At 49.2% G+C, this 20,628-nt stretch overlaps 1 protein-coding gene across 6 annotated transcripts in view; it reads right to left on the bottom strand.

The window, feature by feature from the left end:
* The window catches only part of ZBTB7C (zinc finger and BTB domain containing 7C), a 153,068-nt gene that overhangs the window by 7,062 nt on the left and 125,378 nt on the right, over window positions 1–20,628 (bottom strand). For 5 of the 6 annotated variants that reach the window (XM_069002061.1, XM_069002063.1, XM_069002062.1 and 2 more), the window contains one exon: window positions 4,861–6,060. In XM_069002061.1, the coding sequence (XP_068858162.1) occupies window positions 4,861–6,060 (1,200 nt within the window). Of the gene's footprint in view, window positions 1–4,860; window positions 6,061–7,208; window positions 7,313–20,628 lie in introns of those variants that run through there. The other variant, XM_069002060.1, reaches the window with a different exon arrangement.

The raw sequence follows: 20,628 nt of genomic DNA, 5'->3' as shown, positions 1-20,628 counted from the left end.
ATATATCTATATATAACTAAATCTGGGATTATTAAATAAGTACAGCCCTATTCCGGCCTGCAAATAAGGAAATTAGCTGGGATTCAAGAGCCTGGACACGTGGGACAATACCGCTTAAATTCAGCCCCTCTTGGAGCCGATTATCCTCTCCTTTTATTCTTGCACTGACCACATGGTGTCTCAGGAGCTTTCTTACAGAGCAGGAGCATCACAGAGGGTGATGCTGCCAGAGGTGCAGCACCCAGGCACTCCGTGCTTCCCTGCCAGGGTCCTCAAGGCCAGCACACATCCAGCCTCCCACACAGTCTGGAGAAGTTTTTTAAATCCAGCCATGGAACAGCATAATATCCATCCCAATGGCATTTATTTACAAATAGATATGTATGTACTTTTTAAGGGGAAGGTCTAAAAGCAAGAATATTTTTCCATGCCGGCGATTCAACCACTACTTTTTCCCCCAGTAAATGAATGTTTCCTTTCGCAGCCAAAAAAGCAAAAAAAAACAAAATCACAGGTAAATCATATGATTATAGAAAGTGAAGCTGATTATGGCTCAGCTGAGCTGAACACTGCTTCCTAGGTTGCACCAGTGAAGTTCAAGTAAAGAGCAAAGTGGGAAAATTTACATTGTTTTCCAAAATTATTTCAGTATGAACCCTCCAACATGCTCGTATTGAGCTAAAAATAATGCAGAACATGTGGAGTAATGTAATTATTAAATATAAAATATATATTATATATTACAGATATGCCATATAAAACTGTATCATATATTTTAATATAAACAGTAAAGAATATACAATTTATTACTGTTTTAAAATATAATCATATTTTAAATTACATCATATTAAGTATACATTATGATGTTTTAATTTATGTAACATAAAAACCACACTAACATTTGTTTCTTCAGGCAGGTCAAGCTCTCTAAACTTGCAAGGTGCTGCCTTTGAACTGCTTTTTGCCACCCAGCCCATGTGCATATTGAAACAGTTTTTGGTGACATGCCCAGCAGCACAAAGGCGTTGGCCATACTGTGAGCAATGCAGCCCTGGGCTGGGCATCCCTGCACACCAGTCCCTCAGGATCAAGGATGCAAAGGAGTATCCCTAGCAGGAGAGTCACTTCTTCACCAGATGTCGCTTAATTGCCCTTGGGTGACTGATCCCAGCCTGGTCCTGCACCTACAGATTTTTTCAGGGAGACACGAAAAAAGGCTTCTCTCAGGACCTGTGCCAAGCTCAGGGCAACTTCCCACTCCGGCATTTTACAGGTGGTGCTACCCCAGTGTTCTCACAAGGGTGCATCTCCCCTGGAAGGGCTGGGATCAGCGCTCAGCAGCAGACAAAGCAGCAGCAGCAGGGAGAATTCCTCCCCGAACGGAGAATCGCGGCGAAGCGATGCGGGTGCGCGGGTGATCGCGGGGGCTCGTGCTGCAAAGCGGTGGGAAATGTTAATAAAAAGCAGAGCTGCCAGCCCCACCTATAATTTAATTTAAACCCCTATATGTAATGTTTAACCTAGCAGGATCGCTTTTCCTAATAAACACGCCGCGTGCCAGGACTGTGTAATGTAAATACAGGCAAAGCTCTTTTCGGGCTATTACCCATCTCCGGCAGCAGACGGGGAGAAACCCAATCCTCCCTGCCCCGGCAGCATCTCCAGGGAATGCAAGGGAGGTTTGTGGCTCTGCCTGGAGCCTCTCAGGGGCTGGGGGGGCGAGGTGCTCTGTGGTGAAGCACCCCAGGGGGAATGTGGCACAGGCAACTCTGGGTTTGCGAGCTGGGAGCTGGGCTGGAGGCTCGCTCCGACGGAGACCCACGCTCCATGTGTGTGAATAACCTTAATGCAATTGCATTAGGAGAGCGATTAGGGCTCTGTGAGCTGTCACAACACAAATAATAGGAACAAATAATGTTAACCTTTCCGGCTGGAACAGTATCTTCTTGAGCACTCTGGGGTTGTCTTGGTGGAAAAGCTGAAATATTTGCAGCTTTCTCCAGTGTTCTGGCAGGGTAGAACAGCAGACTAGAAGCTGAGCAGCCTTTGTTTAAGGAAAAAATAATTAATGAGCTATTAAATGAAGTCCTGCTTCCTGTGATCAGATGTCCCTGGGCAGCAGGAGTGGCAGATCCAGTGCATGTGGGGTCCTTGCCCGGCGATGCGAGATCCCACTGATGTGAAGGGGAAGGGATCTGATGGGGAGGTTGGGGCACTCCTCACCCAGGAAAACATATCTTCTCTATTTCCCCAGTAGATTTTCTCCTCCACAGTTCCTTAAATGCAGGAATAATGCCAAGGACTGATTCATACTGAAATTCCATTTGGGAACCTCTGCTTCCCTGCACCTTCACTCCCAGAGGGCCCCAAGAGAGACCATGTGAGCTTGCATCTCCCCAGTGAAGGCACCACGGGCACAAGTACAAAGCTTTCAGGAAGCATGGGATTCCCCCCTGAGAGCAAAACAAATAATGCAAGTGGCAGCACTGAGGAAATCCCGGTAGAAATCTCTTTCTACATCTCAATCAGTCCACTTTGCTTAAAAATACACTTTCTCCTGAAAGAGAGCTCTCACATCAGAGTAATGATGAGAACAGCTGAAAACACCCCAACCCAAACAAAACCAATAAGCTGCATGCTATTCAAAATCCTTCTGGACACATTTAAAAACCAATCAATATTTCAAGATATCCACTTTGCTCAGGGTGTTAAAGAAGGAAAAGACCCTTCAGCACCCTTTAGCTCTGCACACGGTGACCCACAAGAACAGTTTTCATCAGTGATGCTGGGGGACTGCATTGTTGAGCAGCCCCAGCTTTGTGATTTTTTTCCTTGGATAAAGTCCCCCTACCCCTGTGCCCTGTATTGAGAAGCTGCTGAGCACATGGGGGATGTCGAAACCAATGGGTTTAGTCCTGCATTAGTAATGGATCATGCTAGACCAGCTCTGTGTGGAGTTTTTAACTTCCAGCATGCTGACATAGCCCATCTGGATTAGGGGTCAGTATGAGCATCTCTCTGTGCCTCAGTTTCCTCAAACTAAGTGAACAACACTGCCCTTGCCATTGGGACTTCGTAAAGTTTCTGGGAGCCCTTGGGGAGGGCTCAGCTCTATTGTTCCTGTCACAGGGAAGCTGTCAGTGATGGATCTAGCCAGGCCATTTCCTCATCAGCAATTAGCACCCACAGCAGCACACACAAGGGAGTGATAGGGACCACAGGATGGGGCTGGCCAGGCGTCCCTCCAGTCCCAGATGCCACCACACTCACAGGGCTGAACCCACGCCACAGAGACAACAGCCCAGTGCTAACCTGGGGATGCAGCACCAGCAGGAGCCAGACCCAAATTCCTGCAGGCAGGAATGATCACCATGCAGTGGCCTTTCCCCTGCAAATACCAGGGTGAGCTGGCTCATGTCGCACATGCCCGCCCGAGGCACGATGCTCCCCGCATTATAATACAGCGTCTGCTGCGTTGATGGAGGGGAGCATGGAAATTTATTTTCAGGTCAAATTCTCATCATCTGCATATCTTCCATTCGAGTATTATCATAGGGACAGGAGAAGAAAAGACAGGCTGAATGCAGGAGCACCCCAGGTGTCCGGCCATTGTCAGGAGCTCGCCTCTGCCTACTGTGAAGATTATTTTCCTCTGGTTTTCTCACCCTAGCTTAATAGGGCTCTCTCTCTCTCATGCAGCCAGGAGCTGAAATACCATGCTCTTGTCAGAAAGCTTTATTATTATGGTAAAGATTGTTCTCATTAGATATTAATTATACTCAGCAAGAGCAGGTCCAGGAATCTATTTGTCTCTGCTCACCGATTAAATTTGCCCAGCTTTGCAGAGCACAGTTGCAGGCTGGGACATTAGATCTGCACAGCTAAATACAACTTGGCAAGAGTAGCTGTGGCTGCCCCATCCCTGGCAGTGTCCAAGGCCAGGCTGGACAGTGGTTGAAGCAACCTGGGATAGGGGAAGGTGTCCCTGCCCATGGCAGGGGGTGACACTGGATGAACTCTGAAAGTCCTTTCCAACCCAAACCATTCTATGATTCTATGAGTCCAATTTTTCCCTCAGCATTGCCAAGTCCACCAAAACATGTCCCCAGGTGCCACATCTACACATCTTTTAAATCCCTCCAGGGATAGGGACTCCGCCACTGCCCTGGACAGACTGTTACAGTGCTTTACATGAAGACATTTTCCTAATATCCAATCTAAACCTCCTCTGGTGAAGCTTGAGGATGTTTCCCCTTGTCCTGTCATTTGTAACTTTGGAGAAGAGACCGAGACCCCAGCTGCCCTACTAACACATAATAATTAGGGCTGCTCTAGCCCCAGAAAGCCCAGATACTGTCATGTCCAAACATGTGCAATTTGGTTGTGGTCTACACTGATGCCAAAATGTGCAAACCCAAACTAATTACATCCTGTGGCTGAATGGCCCTCCCAGCTCCATGCATCTCTCAGCACATTAGAGATGAAGCCTCCTTGGCTGTTTGACCATCTGTTTTCCAGCTCACTCTGGTCCCACTGTGGTGAACTATGGTGGGGTTGAAAACATCCCGTTACTTATTTAAGCTTTTGTCCAGCGAGGGGATGGATCCAGTGAGTTGTGGATGTCGTCCACAACCCACAAAAATCAGTAGGTTCATTTTCTTCCTCCACCCTCTCTTTCTCCCTTTTTTTTTTTTTTTCTTTTTTTCTGAAGGGATAGAGATCATGCCCTGCTTTCTTCCCTGTTATTGTTTTGGGGGAAAAAAAACCTGATGTGTAGCTGAGAAATCAGTAATGTATTATGATGTGGCCCTTCCAAGCCACCACCCCACTCCCCACACACAGCAGAGGGGACCAACACACCTGGTAAAGCGAACTTCACAGATATTGCACATATAGGGCTTCTCCCCCGTGTGGGTCCTCATGTGCCTGGGCAGCTTGCCGGCTCCCATGATGACTTTGTTACAGATGGGACACTGCTGGGATGCCTTGGGCTTCATTTTCCTCTCTTCCTCCAGGGGCCATGGGGGAAAAACTCCTCCAAACTGGGTAGCGCTTAAGAAATTGAGATAAGCGCTATAGTCAGTCTCTGCCTTAATATGCCCTAAGGGAGCTGCTGGGGTGTTGGCAAACATGTCCTTGAAGAAGTCATTAGGGAAAGGAGGCGGAGGCAGAGGCAGGTCTTCCTTCTCCTCCTCTTCCTTGATCTTCCTCTTTTTGATCACCAAATCCAAAGGGCCATTGTCTACTTGTGGCTCTTCAAGCTGGGAGAAGGAGTTAAAGTCGCCATTCCACAGATGGGGGAAGAAGCTGGGGGCGAAAGGAGACAGAGCTGGCCTCCTTTCTGGGATGTTTGCCTTAGGGTACAAGTTTTCACTCAGCAAGGACTCGATGGAGAAGTCTCTTATCATGCCCAAGTGTCCAGAGGAGTTACTGGCTGGGAAGTGATTTGGAAAATCTTTAGGTGCTTCTGTATAAGCTTCTTCAGTAAGATCGGACTCAGAAGGGCTTTGGTGGCAGCTTACTTCTTGTACGTCAGTTAGGTTCTCCTGATTGACAAAATCTTCCACTTCCTCCTCCTCCTCTTCTTCCTCATCTTCGTCTTCATCTTCATCATCATCGTCGTCCTCTTTGTCATCTTCCTCCTCGGCCTCTCTGTCGGGCTCCATGATTTCAAGGCATACGTTGATGATGCTCTGGATCTCCAGCATCTTGGCAGCACTGAGGATGTGCTTGACGTTTGAGGTGGTGATGGTGAGGGTTGAGGTGTAGGCAAATTCGAGGATGGCAGAAAGTGCTTCAGGCTTGACAAAGTCAATCTCGTAAACATAGGGCTGGTCTGTTAAAGTGCCGGTAGTGAAGAGTTTTTTGAAGTACTTGCTGCAGGCAGCCAGGACGGAGCGGTGGGTGCGGTACTCCTGGTCCTGGACGATGAGGATGACATCACAGAGGAGCCCGTCGTGCCTCTGCTCGTTTAAACCACACAGGACCTCACTGCTGTGGTTCGGGAATGGAATCCCAATAAGATCTTCAATGCCATTGGCCATATTCTCATTTAGTGCCCTAGGACAAAGCACAGACAGCAGAGCGTTAGCTGGGGATTCCCAGTCGATAATGCCAAAACGATGCTGCCTTCCCTCCTCTACCTCACCTGTCCTCACCACCTGCTTGCACTAAGTGTGTCTCTCGGCCACCTTCAGCTCTTTCCAGATCCTCTGTAGCTGAACCTCTGCTTCCCTCCACATCTCTTCACCTCCTTCTTTGTCCTCATCCTTCTCGATTCCCACCCTGCTCACCTTTTCAAAATCACCACGAGCTCCCTCTTCTCTTTCACACCCGTCCCCCAGCAGCCTTGTGCAATGACTCCCTCCCCATCGCATTTCTTCCACATCCTCCTGGAGCCAACGTTGTTCCAGGCACATGCTGGATTTGTGAGCCAGGAGCTATGTGGGGAAAGTGTGATGCTGTATTGCTTCACACTGCCAAGAGCCAGCACCTACACTGCTTAAACCAGATGAGCCAGGGAGTGCCCATCTCATCTACGTGATTGTTTTTGGGACTGGTACAACTGGACATCCCAGATAGGAGGGTCATGGCTTCCTGCTGCAGCAGGAGAGTGATCCTTATGCATCTTCAGTCCTGCTACTTCATGCCTGGAAGCTATGACATGTCACCTCACACAGGGACAAGCCATGTAGGAATGTCTCCCTGAGGGATCTGGGAATGGGGAGGAAAGCAAGGATTTGTGTCACAGTGTGTACCTAAACACTCAGAGGAAGACAACCAGGTATCAAGGAGCTGGCCAGACACAGATTACTGTCTGCTATCTCTTCCCATGAGCTGAGCTTTCTCCATTCCAAATCCTGCTTGGACTTGTCAGCAGGGTATCAAAATGCCCTGTGCATCTGGCAAACATCTTCCCCTGCTAGAGCAGCTTTAGCTTCAAAGGAAACTTGCAAGAAAAAAGCCCACACCCAAGAGGAAAACCCGATTTTTTTTTTAATCTGTAAGATGTTTCCTCTTTCACACGGCTCCAGCAGCCCTTCCACATGAGAAATCCCAGGAAAGGAAAGCGATTTCCTCCAGCAGGTGACGAATACATTAATCCCCTCACAGACAGAATACATCAAACAGACAGAATAACTTTGAATACACTAACCCTTGGAAACCCCCAGGACACAGAGCATGTGTTCCTGCAGTGTCACCTTTACCTGGTGCAGGTAGACACTTGGTTCGCTGCCGAGGGACAGAGCAGTTCATCTCCAGGAGAACTCGGGGCACATGAAAGCACAACTGCAGCCCCACTCCATTCCTTTCACAAGGCTGACACCATCAGGCAGGTTCCCAATGTCGCCCTCTGCAGCTCTGTCAGGTTCCCAATTCCACACCATCCCACCTCTGCATCTCTCCCGGGATCTGCTGCCATGTCCTGGGTGTCCTTCCCCGCTCGGTTTCTGGCTGCGCTGATTCCAAACCTCCTTCAAACCACCAGTGGGGACCTGGTTCACTTCAGCTGGCTTCCACCCTCCCAGCTGCCTCAGGGATGGAAAGAGCCTGGTCTGATGGAGGCTGTCCATGAAAACCTGTGCTTCACCTTGGCCAGCAAGACAGCAACCCTTGGGAAGCCTGGGGAGCCTGTAGAGGGGATCAGACTCTGCAGGAAACGCTCCCGTGGTAAAAGGAACGCTGTATCCCTTTTCCTCCCTCCCCAGGGAGACCTTGCAGGTATCTCCCCCACACCTAACCAGTGCTGCCAAAAACGGGTGTGTGGGAGCCAGAGAGTGAAGGTCTCGGGAGGACGGTGCAAACCCAGAGAGAGGTGATGGACCACAGGCCTGCTGGGAGCAACAGGGATGGGGGACAGCTGTCCCTGGTCAGTGAAGCTTCACAGGGGCTGGAGGGCAGCCCCAACCATGGGAAGCCCTCTCCAGCCACCTCCCCATGCCCAGAACTGGGGACAGGAACCAGGAATTACACCCAGCTCCAGCTACTAACATTTTCAGCTGAGGGAGGGTGCTCCAGCCCCGCATCCCGCGGTGTGCCCATTACCTCCACGCTAATTACATCTGTTGTCTGAAACAAATTGATTCATTACAGTGTGCTGTGCTTAACCATGTTAGCCAGCAACGCTCCTCTGCGATCCCGACCAGCTCCGTATCAAATCCTCCTTGAAAATCGCCGATAAATGACAGTAAATCCAATACCTTCTCCAAGTGGAGTGTAAGATAATAAATAACCCCCGAGCCAGGGAGGAAAAGACAGCTTCCTTTCTAGGGCTTTGTATCCCGAATAATAAGCATGAGCAATTAAATTTCTATTGCTGTTTTTATCATCTACTCCTTTATTTTTTTTTTTTTTTTGGAAGGAGCCTGAGTGTTAAAGGAGCTCCTTGCATGAAGAAACGTGTCTTCCTATTTTGATCTTTCACTGCCAGATCACCCTAAGTGCCAAAAATCAGAACAGCAGAATACTAGAGTACCCTGAGAAATGTTTTTACAGAGGGTTTTTTCTGGACACTAAGCTTCATTCTCCCTAATTAGTGGATTATTCACTCAACAGCAAGAAAAATTAGAATTGGGGGATTGGGGTGTGTGATTATATATATGGTTACATATAATTTATATGTATAAAATGTATTAAAAATTATGGGGTTTTGGGGGAAATTAGCTATTTTTCCTTTCTTATCCCCCCACCCTGGTCCTCCTGAGATGTGGTTCTGTTAACTGCAGCGTTTAGGCAAGCCGATAACTTTACAGGATGCTGGCAAAATTGAAGGTGATTCATGTCATTTAAACTGGGGGTGAGGGGGGAGAGGGAGAGAAACAGCCCATTCATTTGCATACATTTGCATTTTTTAAACTCACAGGGTGGTTTGACAGCTCTGGAGCTCAGCGAGTTTGAGAAATGACCTTATGGTTCCCATGCCCCCGGGGAGGTTGATGGCCAGAGGCTGGAAGTGTGCTGAGGCTGACGTTTTCCTTCCTTCCCCTCCCTCCTCTCCCTCCCCCTGCGCTCCCCCCTTCCCCTCCCCAAGCCAAGGGTGGGGTCCTCAATAATAACAGGCTTAAAAATAGCATCTGATGGTGACAAATGTCACCAGTGCATGCACACAAACACACACACACACAGAGGCAAATGCTGAGCAGACAACATGGAGTTAAACAGAAAAATCCTGTTTTATAATAGAAAATTACAGCATTGTTAAAATAAACTGGAGGGAGATGGTGGAAAGGGTGGAGGGCACCTAAAATAAACGTATTCTGCAAATGACGTTGTGAAACATTGCATTTATGGTCATGCTTAAAACTCATTCATTACTTTCTTGCCAGGAAAAGCCCCACTTATAAAAAAAATGATGGTGGGATACTGGACCGCTTCCCCCCATGTTCTGCCAACAGATTTAGACACCTGAAGCTGCAACACGAAAAAAAGAAGGGTTGGGAGAGCTAAGCTTTGTCCCCTTTTTGGATGAAAAACCCCAGATACAAGCTAGGGACCACAGCAATGTCATAAACTACCTGCAACCTGCACTCCCTGGGTGACCCAAAGCTGATCCAGGCACTCTGCTGCTCAAAAACCCCTTCTTTATGTTTTTTTGTTTGTTTGTTTGGGGTTTTTTTTCTGTTTTTTTTGTTTTGTTTTGTTTTTATAATCTTTTTTCTCCAACCTCCTTCAGTATAATACTGAAGTACCTCAGCATCTCCAAACCAGCAATGTAAAACTGGAATACCAGTGAGAAGAGGCAAAATGTTCGTTTTAGCACCGTGGCAAGTGAAAACCAGAAGCACACTCAATAGATGATAAAGATATATGCACAGAAAACAGATAAAGCAAACTTGTATTGCCTGTACTCGTTTGTAGGGGTGGAAATGGAGCACCAACACAGCTCAGAGCAGCCCTGGAAAGATGTGCCAGCCCTGAGGAGGGACAGGACCCTCCTCCTGGGTCTCAGTGTTGCTCAGTGGCAGGAGCAAGAGACCTGTGACCTGTGAGGGCTCTTCACCAGCACTTCCCTTTCCCATCTCCTTCCTCAGCCCCGGTGACAACGCCCTGAAAAGCCAAGCCCTTGGAGGAGATAAAGGCTGCCAGGGAGAGCCCAGGCTTGTGCAACGTGCGGCTGCTGGTTCAGGGCTGTGTCAGGGATGGGGGATGTCCCCTTCCCACCCGCTGCATCCATGGGGACAGTGATTCACAGCCTGAGCCTTGGCTGGGAGATGGTAATTTTGACTTTTAATTGTGTGTTGGCATGCAACATAATTGCTGTAACATGCAGTGTTTCAATATTTTAATACTCTAATATTTTAATATATTAATATTCTGGTACATTAATATTTTATTATTTGTGTATTTTAGATATTTATACTTTCGCATTAATATTGTATATATTCACATTTTGTGTGCTTTTATTTTATATTTTTGATATTCGCATCGAGATTTTTCTGAGCATCTCCCTTTAAAATGTGCATTGCTTGGCCTTCTCTTTGCTAGGATTTTCCCTCGGGAAAGTGCTGGCTCCTCACTGTGTTTCTTTTTGCTGTGCCTACAGTCACTCTCTGTGGGAGCACACCCCCCAAAGATATGGGGGTGCCCCAGGGCAAGCAGGGGATGCAAAGCAGCTGCCCCCCCATGCCAGGCTCATTCTGCATTCAGCAGAGCGGAGGAAGGAGCCTGAGGCTCTGGCTGATCTCTGCCTGCTCTTGGTGTCAAAATGTCATTTCTCCAGGCAAAACAAGGTGTCTCCAGTTCACCCCTTCACCCAGCCTGTGTGTGGAGGGGAACTCAGGGTGCAAGGCCAGGGGCAAGGCTTGAGGTTGAACATCCCTGGCCACTGTTCCCCCATCCCAGCCAGCTGCTGGCCCCACCTCCCGAGCATCCCTCTGTCCTTGCTGACACAAAACCCCTGGAGGAATTCCAGCCCCTTTACCCTGAAGCGTGAGACCACCCAGCAAAGCATCCCAGAGGTGTCAGAACCAGGCTTTGGGGTGCTGAGCATGCCAGACCACCCCAGGCTGCTGACCCTGTCAGGAGAGGGAGTCAGAGAACCACAGAATTAATCTCAGAATGGTTTGGGCTGGAAGGGACCTTTGAGCTCATCCTTCCACCCTCTGCCATGTGCAGGGACACCTTCCACTATCCCAGGTTGCTCCAAGCCCCATCCAACCTGGCCTAGAACACTTCCAAGGATGGGAGAGTCAGTAGGAGATCTCAACACCTTTCATCACCCTGATTTATTTTCTCCCATCACCTCCTCAGCCCGGAGCACTCAGCACCCTGAGGCTCAGATGCTTTGGCTCTGCTGCTCTGCTACCTGCACCTCTTTCCCAATCCCTGCTCCAGGCTGCAGGAACGGAGGCAGCAGCCAGGGTGGGCTGGCTGCTCTCCCTCTGCATCCACCCATGGTCCCATCAGTGCAGACCTGCCTGCTACATCCATCAGCCCATAAATGTATGTGGGTTATTTTCTTCCCCCAGTTTTATTTGTGCCTCTTCATAATGAGGCAATTAAGATGTGCATGTGAGATCACCGTAATCTGTCAAAATATTACAGCTACCTTCAATGGGATACGCTGGCCAGTGATTGATCACTCCTGCTCCTGTTGCTTGGTGGAAAAACACTGGCACAGGGTACCCAGAGAAGCTGTGGCTGCCCCATCCTTGGGAGTATCCAAGACCAGGTTGGAGGGGGCTTGGAGCAATGTGGGATAGTGGAAGGTGTCCCTGCCCATGGCAGGGGGCTTGGACAAGATGGTCCCTTCAAACCCAAACCAATCTAGGATTCTATTTTGGTGGCACAGGGACACTGAGGCTCTGTTCCTGCATCCACCAACAGCTCCACGACCTTGAGCAAGTTCCTTGTGCAAATGTCCCCGAGCAAAGCCACCCACAGTGACACCCCATTCGAAGCCAGCCCCACAGGGATAACACCACTGCCTTGGCCAAGCACTCTGCTCCAATTTGGAAGACTAAGAAAGATTTGGGATCCCTAAAGGCCTATTTGAAGGCAGACAGAGAGGTGGGATTATTTTTTTTATTTAAAACAGCAGGAAGGTGTAAAACCTAAAGAAAGGTAAATATTCCCTTTATATTTATTCCTTAATATAGGGGCACACCTCCCCTCTGAACATCTTGTCTCCAGAAGAACATGTTATTAAACCACCCACCCCAGCAGCAAGCGTTTCTGCCCTCCAGCAGGAAGGTGGGGCAGAGAGCTCCTCGCCTTTCAGTCACTTCCCTGGGATGCCTGGAACGATGAGGAAAACATGGCGACACCAACCACTGCCTCCCTCACAAGGAAATCAGCGGGGTTCTGAAGGACACCATCCACTCTGCAGACCCAAAGGTGGTTCTGTGGGAGGGAACCACCTCACAGCAACAGCATCAGGGTCTTACTGCCGGGCTGGGCACCCACCCCAGCCTCCAGGAACTGGGACCAGTCTGGGAAACATGGCGTTGAGCTGGGAAAGCTGGGGTTGTTTGGCTTTTAACTGAGCTGATCCACCCAAAAATGAGGATCTCGCCAAAAACTCATAGAATTTGCTTGGATCTGGACAGAGCAGAAAAGGGCAGAGGTTTCCAAAGCGATGCTTTGGAGAGGAAGGATGCACAGAAGGTGCCATTCTCCTTGGAAGATGCTCGCTGGCAGCAGGGATGGGGAGGAAGCCCTGTGGGTGGGTGCAGAGGTGGCATCACCCAACAGGTCTCTGGCGAGGGAGCAGCTCTGTAAATGGAACAGGTCAGCACCATTTAAAGGGATGCTCTGTGGGACACCAATGGCAAAGGCCAAGCAGAGTCCCCACGATGATGACACAGATGGAGACCTCCCACTGATGCCAGGAGGAAAGGGGTGGCCAAGGAGCCCAGCCCTCCACAGGATGCACGAGATGGAAGAGCCCCAGAAGTCGAGCATGGTTTGATCACATAATTAAAGTGGTTAGGCTTCAGGGAGTGAGATCACAGAGGTGACCTTCACCCTGGTATTTCTTCATTACTCACTGGACTTGTCAGTATTCACACTAATCTCTGAACAAAATCCTTGGGCATACAAGGATTCATCCTCACCAACATCTGGCTGGCCAGTTGAGCCCATGTGAACTATTTGTATTTGCACACCCTATATAAAACTGACCTTTTTTTTCAGCTGGAACTACTAGTTTCCTACAAGCAGGGCACAAAAAAGCCATATTCACTGAAGTCCCATCAGGGAATCCAAAATAAAACGTGCTCTAGAAACCTCTCCGGAGTTTCCAGTGATCCCAACAACAACCCTTTCTGTTCCCAGCTTCCAAAATCCATGCGGGAGTTTATCCAGCCACACAGATTTGGGGCACATCAGTGCTGGAGATCTGCTGGATATCTCTGGTACAACATCACTTGGGAAGCACCATGAGGACTATTTGCTCAGGAAGGTGGTGACAGGTGCCACTCAATCGGTCACCAGGGTGTGGAGGCTGAAACACCTCTTGGGCCCTTTGTGAATCCATCCCAGGGAATTTTTGAAGGCTTCTTACACATAACAGCAAATACACATCTGTCAACAAATCCATCCCTGCAGGTGAACCCCAGCTACCCAGAGCCTACATGAAGCACTCTGTTACTTCATCAACTTTGTTTACATACAGATACAATCTGGCAAAACTGCAAATTATGAATCAAACCATCCCTCAGAGAGCTGGACAGTTGGGTGCTGCTGGTTATAATGGGAATTTGCTGCTGCTCCATGACCACCAGGGCCCGAGCCCCGTCCATTTAAGGCTAGATTTTTTGGCCTCAGATCCTCTCTAGGGAGGAACTTGTGGCTCAAGTTGAGCCCTTGGGTGGCACGTGGTGATGAACAGGTTGAGCTCATGGCAGGCTGTTGGAACTACCTGATCTTTAGGGTCCCTTCCAACCCAAACCATCCTGTGATTCTATGATCACATCACCAAGTCCCAAGCCCCTTCCATTTCCTTGGAACCAGTTCTCAGCCCCAGATAAATGCCAACAGGAGCCCTGGAAGGGCCAGAATAGAGTTCAATGCCTCCTATAATTGAAAGGCCATGTTTTTCACTTTGGTTTCCTTTTCCTAGCTTCTTTAAATCGCCCATCAGACTTCCCAGTTTCAGAATTTATAAAAAGCTCCAAAATCAGGACCTCCAGGTCACTTCTGGGTGGCAGCTTGATGAAGTCTGCATGCTGCATGACAAATGCCATCTGATGTGCTGAGCAGGTCTTGGCAAAGGGGGATTCTGGTGATAAATGGTCAAATAAACACAAACAATTAGTGGAGCTACATCAAAGGCACCGCCTGGCTCCAGATGGTGTTTTGAGGACTTCATGCACACACAGAGCAGAGGCTAATTAATTAACCACATCATCTAGGCAGGTACCAGAGAGGAGACTTTATAGAGTGGTCACATCTGACCACACTCTTTTCTTGCAGCCTTGTCCTCCCCATTCAAGCATTTTCTTGGAGGTCTGGAGCTTGAGGGGATGGTGCTCCAGGCATGAGCTCCCTACTTCTCCTCTCTGCTGAGGCTTCAGAAGATGCTGCAAGGCTGAAGATGCTCAATATCCTTTTTTTATTTTCTTGAAACCCTGAGTGGACCCTGTCTACACAGCTCTGTGTAGCCTTGATGCTCTCCTGGCCATGCTCTATTTGATGCTGCCGGTAGAGGCAATGACCCTGGGTGATATCTCCCCCCACTGTATCTATATGCACACACTTAAAACACGTGTGGGAGGGGGGAATATGTTAATTGAAACAGGAGAGTTTCCAGGCATCCTCTGCAACCACCCCACTCTCATGGAAACTCATTCACACTTCAAGTGACGTGCTCCCCCTCCCACACCACCAAAATGAGGAAGAAAAGAGAGAGCAAGAGGAAAATCCCCACCGAAGATATGCCCATGCCAGGGTCTGGCTGAACATCAGGTTGCTGGTCCCCCCAGCAGCTCTGGCATGAGATAGATGAAGGTCCATGAGGTATGTGACATTGCTGGTAGCATTTCTGTCCATGTGTGTGCAGCCACTCTCCTCCAGCACCATCCCCTTTTGCCCAGACCCTGCTATAGGGAGTGATATAGGATATATATATAGGATACATCCCTATGGACGCACAACATTACAATCCAATGAGCACATCAGTGGTAGGTACCTCCTTCCAGCACGGCCTTAAAAATAGCCAAAAAAGCCATTTCCTCCCATTCTGAACTCTCCTGGGAGAACAGGCCATCCCCTTCACTCTCTCTTGTCCTGTTCTTCTTCAGAGCCAGAAAAAGGAAAAGAAATTTTAAAAAGGCTCCTATTGAATGGCCTGCACACACTGGGTGGGTTTGCTTCCTGACAAAAAAAACACAAAAAAACACCAACCAACCAACCAACCACGGCGGAAAAATGTGCCCAGCTTAACCATGGAAAACTGGTTTGGCTGGCGTCCCTCCGGAGTGGACAGGATTGCGAGGGACTTGGACGCAGATCCGGGTGAGGCTGTCACCACTCTGCATGAAAACACGGCTCCAAAATAAAATACACTCTCTGAGGGCTCCAAAAAAGCAGAGGGCAAAGGATGGGGATCCAGCTTCCCCTTCTCTTCTCCCCCCCACCTCACCCCCAGAGAGAAAGCCACCGACGGGAGGACTTTGGGAATAAAAATAAAAGGGTCAGAGCGCTTGCACATTAAATCAGAAGCAGATGTGTGCCTGCTCGCCAGCCTGAGTCACCGCGGGAGGGTGGGGAAGGGGGGGTTATCGCTATTTTGGTGCTGGGTGTGGGGTACAGAAAACAATGTGAGGAGAAGGCGGTGCAGTGTTTGAGCAGGCTTAATATCGGCCTGGGAGCAGGTACAGGCAGGCTCCAGCAGCGGTGGGGTGGGAAGCTCAGCTCGGCGGTGGCATTGGCAGCAGCTGCGCCCCATCCCCTGCCTGGGCAGGACTGCTCCTCCAGACCCTGCCCAGGCTCCCTGGCAGCATCACTGGGCATCCCCAGTGGCACACATCCCTGTTTGGGGGGGGTGGTTCTTGCTGGTCTCCATTTTGTCTCCCAGTATCATCCCTCCAGGAGTAGCGCCCAACCATCCCCATGCACTGGCCGAGACGCTGCTGGGCCTGAGGTGTCTCCAAACTCACATCAAGGCAGAGGCAGGAGCCTTGTCCTCTCTCTCACAAGGACAACCTCAGCAGCTCAGCACCTCTCTGAAGCCCTGCCTGCTTTAGGTCAAGCCCCATAACACAAGCTCAGCTTTTCCTTTCAGCTCCGTGTCCTGCGCTGCTGACACTGTGTTGCCGCTCATTAGGCTCATAATCCCACAGGTATTTAGGAGAAAGGTACCTCAGATTGGTCTATTTAACTCTGGCATAACTCAAAATATTCTACTCCTGCTCAACTCTCATGAGAGCCCTTGCAGCCTCATAGGTTTGTAATTGCCATTTCAGTCCTGGAGCTCTACACACACAAGTTCCCATGCTATGGCTGGGCCCGAAGAGTTCCCACACAGACATGAGGTGGCTTTTGGAGAGGTGTGCTCATGTAAGGTGCCTCTGCAGATCATCTTGTCCTGCAATGGCAATCCAGTTGGCAAAGACACGGCCCCTCCAGCACCACCACCCATCTGTACCATGGGCAGAAGGACAGTGCTGGGCTCGTACGGTGCTGTCGCAGTCAAACCCAACACAGGATGAAAACTCAAGACCCTGGTTCAGAGAAAAGACCAAAGAGACACAGATGTTACCTGTGAGTGAGTGCCTCCTCTGAGTCACCTACAGACTCTGCCCCATTGTAGAGGGGAGTTAGGCAGAGTGGGTGAATATTGCATCTCCCCATCCTTTGCTGCCCCGAAGAGGAGCTTCACGGCTGCTCCATCCATGGAAAGAAGAGGTGATGGCTTTAAACTAAAAGAGTGGAGATTCAGACTAGCTAGGAGCAAAAAATTCTTATGATGAGGGTGGTAAAACACTGGCTGTGTTGCCCAGAGAAGCTGTGGCTGCCCCATCCCTGGAAACATTCAAGTCCAGGTTGGACAGGACTTGGAGCACCCCAGTTTGGTGAAAGGTGTCCCTGCCCAGGGCAGGGGGCTGCAATGAGATGATCTTCAAAAGTCACTTCCAACCCAAGCCATCTGATGATTCTGTGGTCCCATGGCCAGTTTTTCTGCAAGCCAACACTGTCCTCATCACACTGAAGTCCCTGTGAGATGCATCATGTCCCTAACTCTTGAGCTGGGCATTTCTAGTGGAAATACTGCCAGGTTTCAGCACAGGTTTCAGCACAGGATGGTCAGGGAAGGGGGATGAGACTTTCATCCAGACTTTTTATATGTAAACCAACCATCTAATGAGCTCTCTGAAGACCACAGGTAATATATGGGCATAACCTTATAGCGTGGCCCAAGCACCAAATATCCAGAGGCAACTCCCTGTCTTCCAGGGATGATTTAATCCAGCTCTCAAGGTTACAGAGCAATTTAACTGAAGATCTAGGGTCAGATTCAGATTTCATTTGTATCTCAGCTCTTTCTGCGTGCAAAGTCCCTGGTTTCTCTGCCAACCTGGTTGCAAGCTAAACAGCAGCTGAGTCCTCAGCTCAGCCCTCAGATCCTGCAAAGCCTCGCCCGCCTGAGCAATCCGTGCGATCCGGCGGGGCCCACCCATGCCCAGCTTGGTAAATATAGTCAAAGCTGGTGGAGGACCAACAGAAAAAAAACATTTGAACTCTCCCTGGAAGAAGGAAAAGAAAAATATCCACTGCTTAGATGTTTTGCTCAAACACATGGAAAAAAAATAATACTGAAAATCAGTAGGATTAATTTTTTCAACCAGTGCTTCTGCAAGGAAGGAGAGGGTCCGTGGGATCAGGTCCCTCAGCAGGCAAGTCCTATGTCCCAGCTGACTCTTTGCACATGCCAACTCACAGTCTGATCTGATTTAAACCAGCTGAGTTGTAAATGAGGCTTATAATGGAATTGGCAAATGACCCTTCAATACAGCATCACAAACCGACAGCACTCAAAAATAACCAGGGGTCGAGTCAGGACTCAGCTCCCGGCCAAGGGTGAGTGCAGGATCTGGCGTGCATCATGCCACAGGCTACAAAACACCCCAAGCAAGCAGGGAGAACCCCCGGGCTCTCCCCTCTTTAGAGGGGGGACCTTTCCAAAACAACAACATGGACAAAAAAAAATAGGGAAAAGGAGGAGAAAATGCAGCCCTGACATGTAGAGAGAGACAGTCTTGCCTGTTTGTGTTGGCCTATACTGAACTCCAGGCAGTTTCCAACTGGAACCCAGAGATGCTGATGGTGTTTGGATTCTGTCTGCATCCCTCCCATGACGTGAAGACGCATTCAGGATGATGGGCTAGGATGTTGGTATTTTTTTTTCCCCTAACAACTATATTTACTGTTACATTTTGAACTCCCCATGCTGTCATTACAATGTCAGATGAAATTACATGTGTGATAACCATAACGTCGACACATGCACAAGTTCATAGAGGCTTTACAAGGAAACAGCTTTAAGGGAAGAGGGAAGCTGCTCACATGCCTCAACTCAAAGGGTATGTCCAAAGGAGTCTTTGAATTACAGGGCACTGCCTACAGACTGAGCCTGGCCTTGCTGGAAGTGAATTACATTTTTTTTGGGGGGGGGGCTTTGCTGGGTAAAATGGATTCTTATTTATACTGGTGTAATTCTGGATTGACTCCAGGGATTTAACTGATGCTGTTCTGGATTTGTACCAGCACAAAGAGGATGAGGACATTACAGTGGTCTGTCTGCAGGACAGACTTGCAGAGTGATCTGAATTGCACTGGCATTCTGTGATGAAGCCACCTTGAAGATCACAAATCCTGGAGTGTTTTGGGTTGGAAGGGACCTTAACACTCATCCAGTTCCAAGCCCCTGCCATGGGGACCTTCCACTAGACCAGGCTGCTCCAGGCCCCATCCAACATGGTCTGGAACACTTCCAGGGACGGGATATGGAAGTGCAGAATGAAGATAGCTACACCACTGCAAAACCACCTTGTATCAACGTGGCTGATCCCCTTTCACAAGTATGCCCCTGTAGAGCCCTTCAAGAGTGAGGACAGGTGCTCTCTTCTGATCCAAGATATGCTAGAGCCATAAGAAAGGAACCCCAGCTTCTGATCCACTACCAGGCCAGAGGTAACTGCTGCACAAAGCTCAGCCTTTGAGGTGTTAAGAAAATCCCAATTTCTGCTGGGGAAAAGCAGCAATCAGATTTCTTCCAACTGCTATGGGCAGCTGGGTGAAGAGAACTTGGCTGGAGCTCCTGGAGTATGGTTCCAGCAGCAAACTCCAGAAGAGAGGCATATCTTCCATTGGCACAGCTGGATGTGTTAGGCAACATCTGTACAGCTCTGATTGCATCTGCTTAGGGGGAAATGGTGCAAGTCTAACTAGGCCGGTCCAGTTAAAGTGCTACAGCTTCCAGAGAAACCTACAGGATGTTACAGATCAACCCTGCAGTGCATTGTGACATACTGGGACAGATTGAGGGAGTTGGGGGTGTTCAGCCTGGAGAAGAGAAGCCTCCAGGGAGACCTTGGAGACCCTTCCATGTCCTAAAGGGGCTCCAGGAGAGCTGCAGAGGGACTTGGGACAAGGCACGGAGGGACAGGACACAGGGAATGGCTTCCCAGTGCCAGAGGGCAGGGACAGATGGGATATTGGGAAGGAATTGCTGTTTGGGAGAGTGGGGAGGCCCTGGCACAGGGTGCCCAGAGCAGCTGTGGCTGCCCCTGGATCCCTGGAAGTGTCCAAGGCCAGGTTGGACAGGGCTTGGAGCAACCTGGGATAGTGGAAGGTGCCCCTGCCCATGGCAGGGGCATTGGAATCAGATCGTCTTTTAGGACATTTCCAACCCAAATTGCTCAGTGACATCCATACCTATGGATGTTTTGGCTCTCAGCTCCTACACAGAGAGCATCCGAAGGAGCAGCTGCTTTGCTCTTGCTCTCTTACATCAAAAAAAAAAAACCAAACCAAACCAAAACAAAACACCCAAACATCTTACACAGCAGCAACCCCAAGGATCTGTGGGCTGGAAAAGGGCACTGCACGTGCGTGGAGAGCACACGGCTGCCTCTTTGTACACTTCCCAGGGTGCAGGTTTGATCCACCTCCTGAGCAAAGGACTGGAGAATGCTCTGGGTGTGCATGGTTGGGAAATGTTCTGAAGAGCACCAGAAGGCATGTAGAATCACTCACGCTATCCTAGGACCTACTTTTTGTCCTGTGTGGGAAAACATCAGGGTTTCACCCCACTCACCCTGCCATCTCATTGTCTGTGCTTCGCACGTCCCTCCACAGCACAAGTACGACAGCCTCTGGTTAAATACATTGCACTGATCACTCTCCAGGAGAGGAAAATTCATCAGGTATGGGGCTACAATAAAACCAGACACTTGGAAGCATCTACCTGTCCGTTCACCCACCCCGCCTCCCATCTGTGGCTCTCTCTAACCCACATTCTATCTTGTTTCATATACCCCTCACTTGAACACAACACCCCTTGCAGCACACTAATTTCTTCCCCATTTGTCCATGAAGACACACGACAAAAAGGGGTGTGGATACAATCTCTTGCACAGTTTTAACCATACAGATTTGTATATTTTTGTTCACTCAGTCCTTCCC

The sequence above is a fragment of the Aphelocoma coerulescens genome, assembly GCF_041296385.1.
Source record: "Aphelocoma coerulescens isolate FSJ_1873_10779 chromosome Z unlocalized genomic scaffold, UR_Acoe_1.0 ChrZ, whole genome shotgun sequence".
Lineage (NCBI taxonomy): Eukaryota > Metazoa > Chordata > Aves > Passeriformes > Corvidae > Aphelocoma > Aphelocoma coerulescens.
This window is presented reverse-complemented; position numbering and strand designations above follow the sequence as displayed.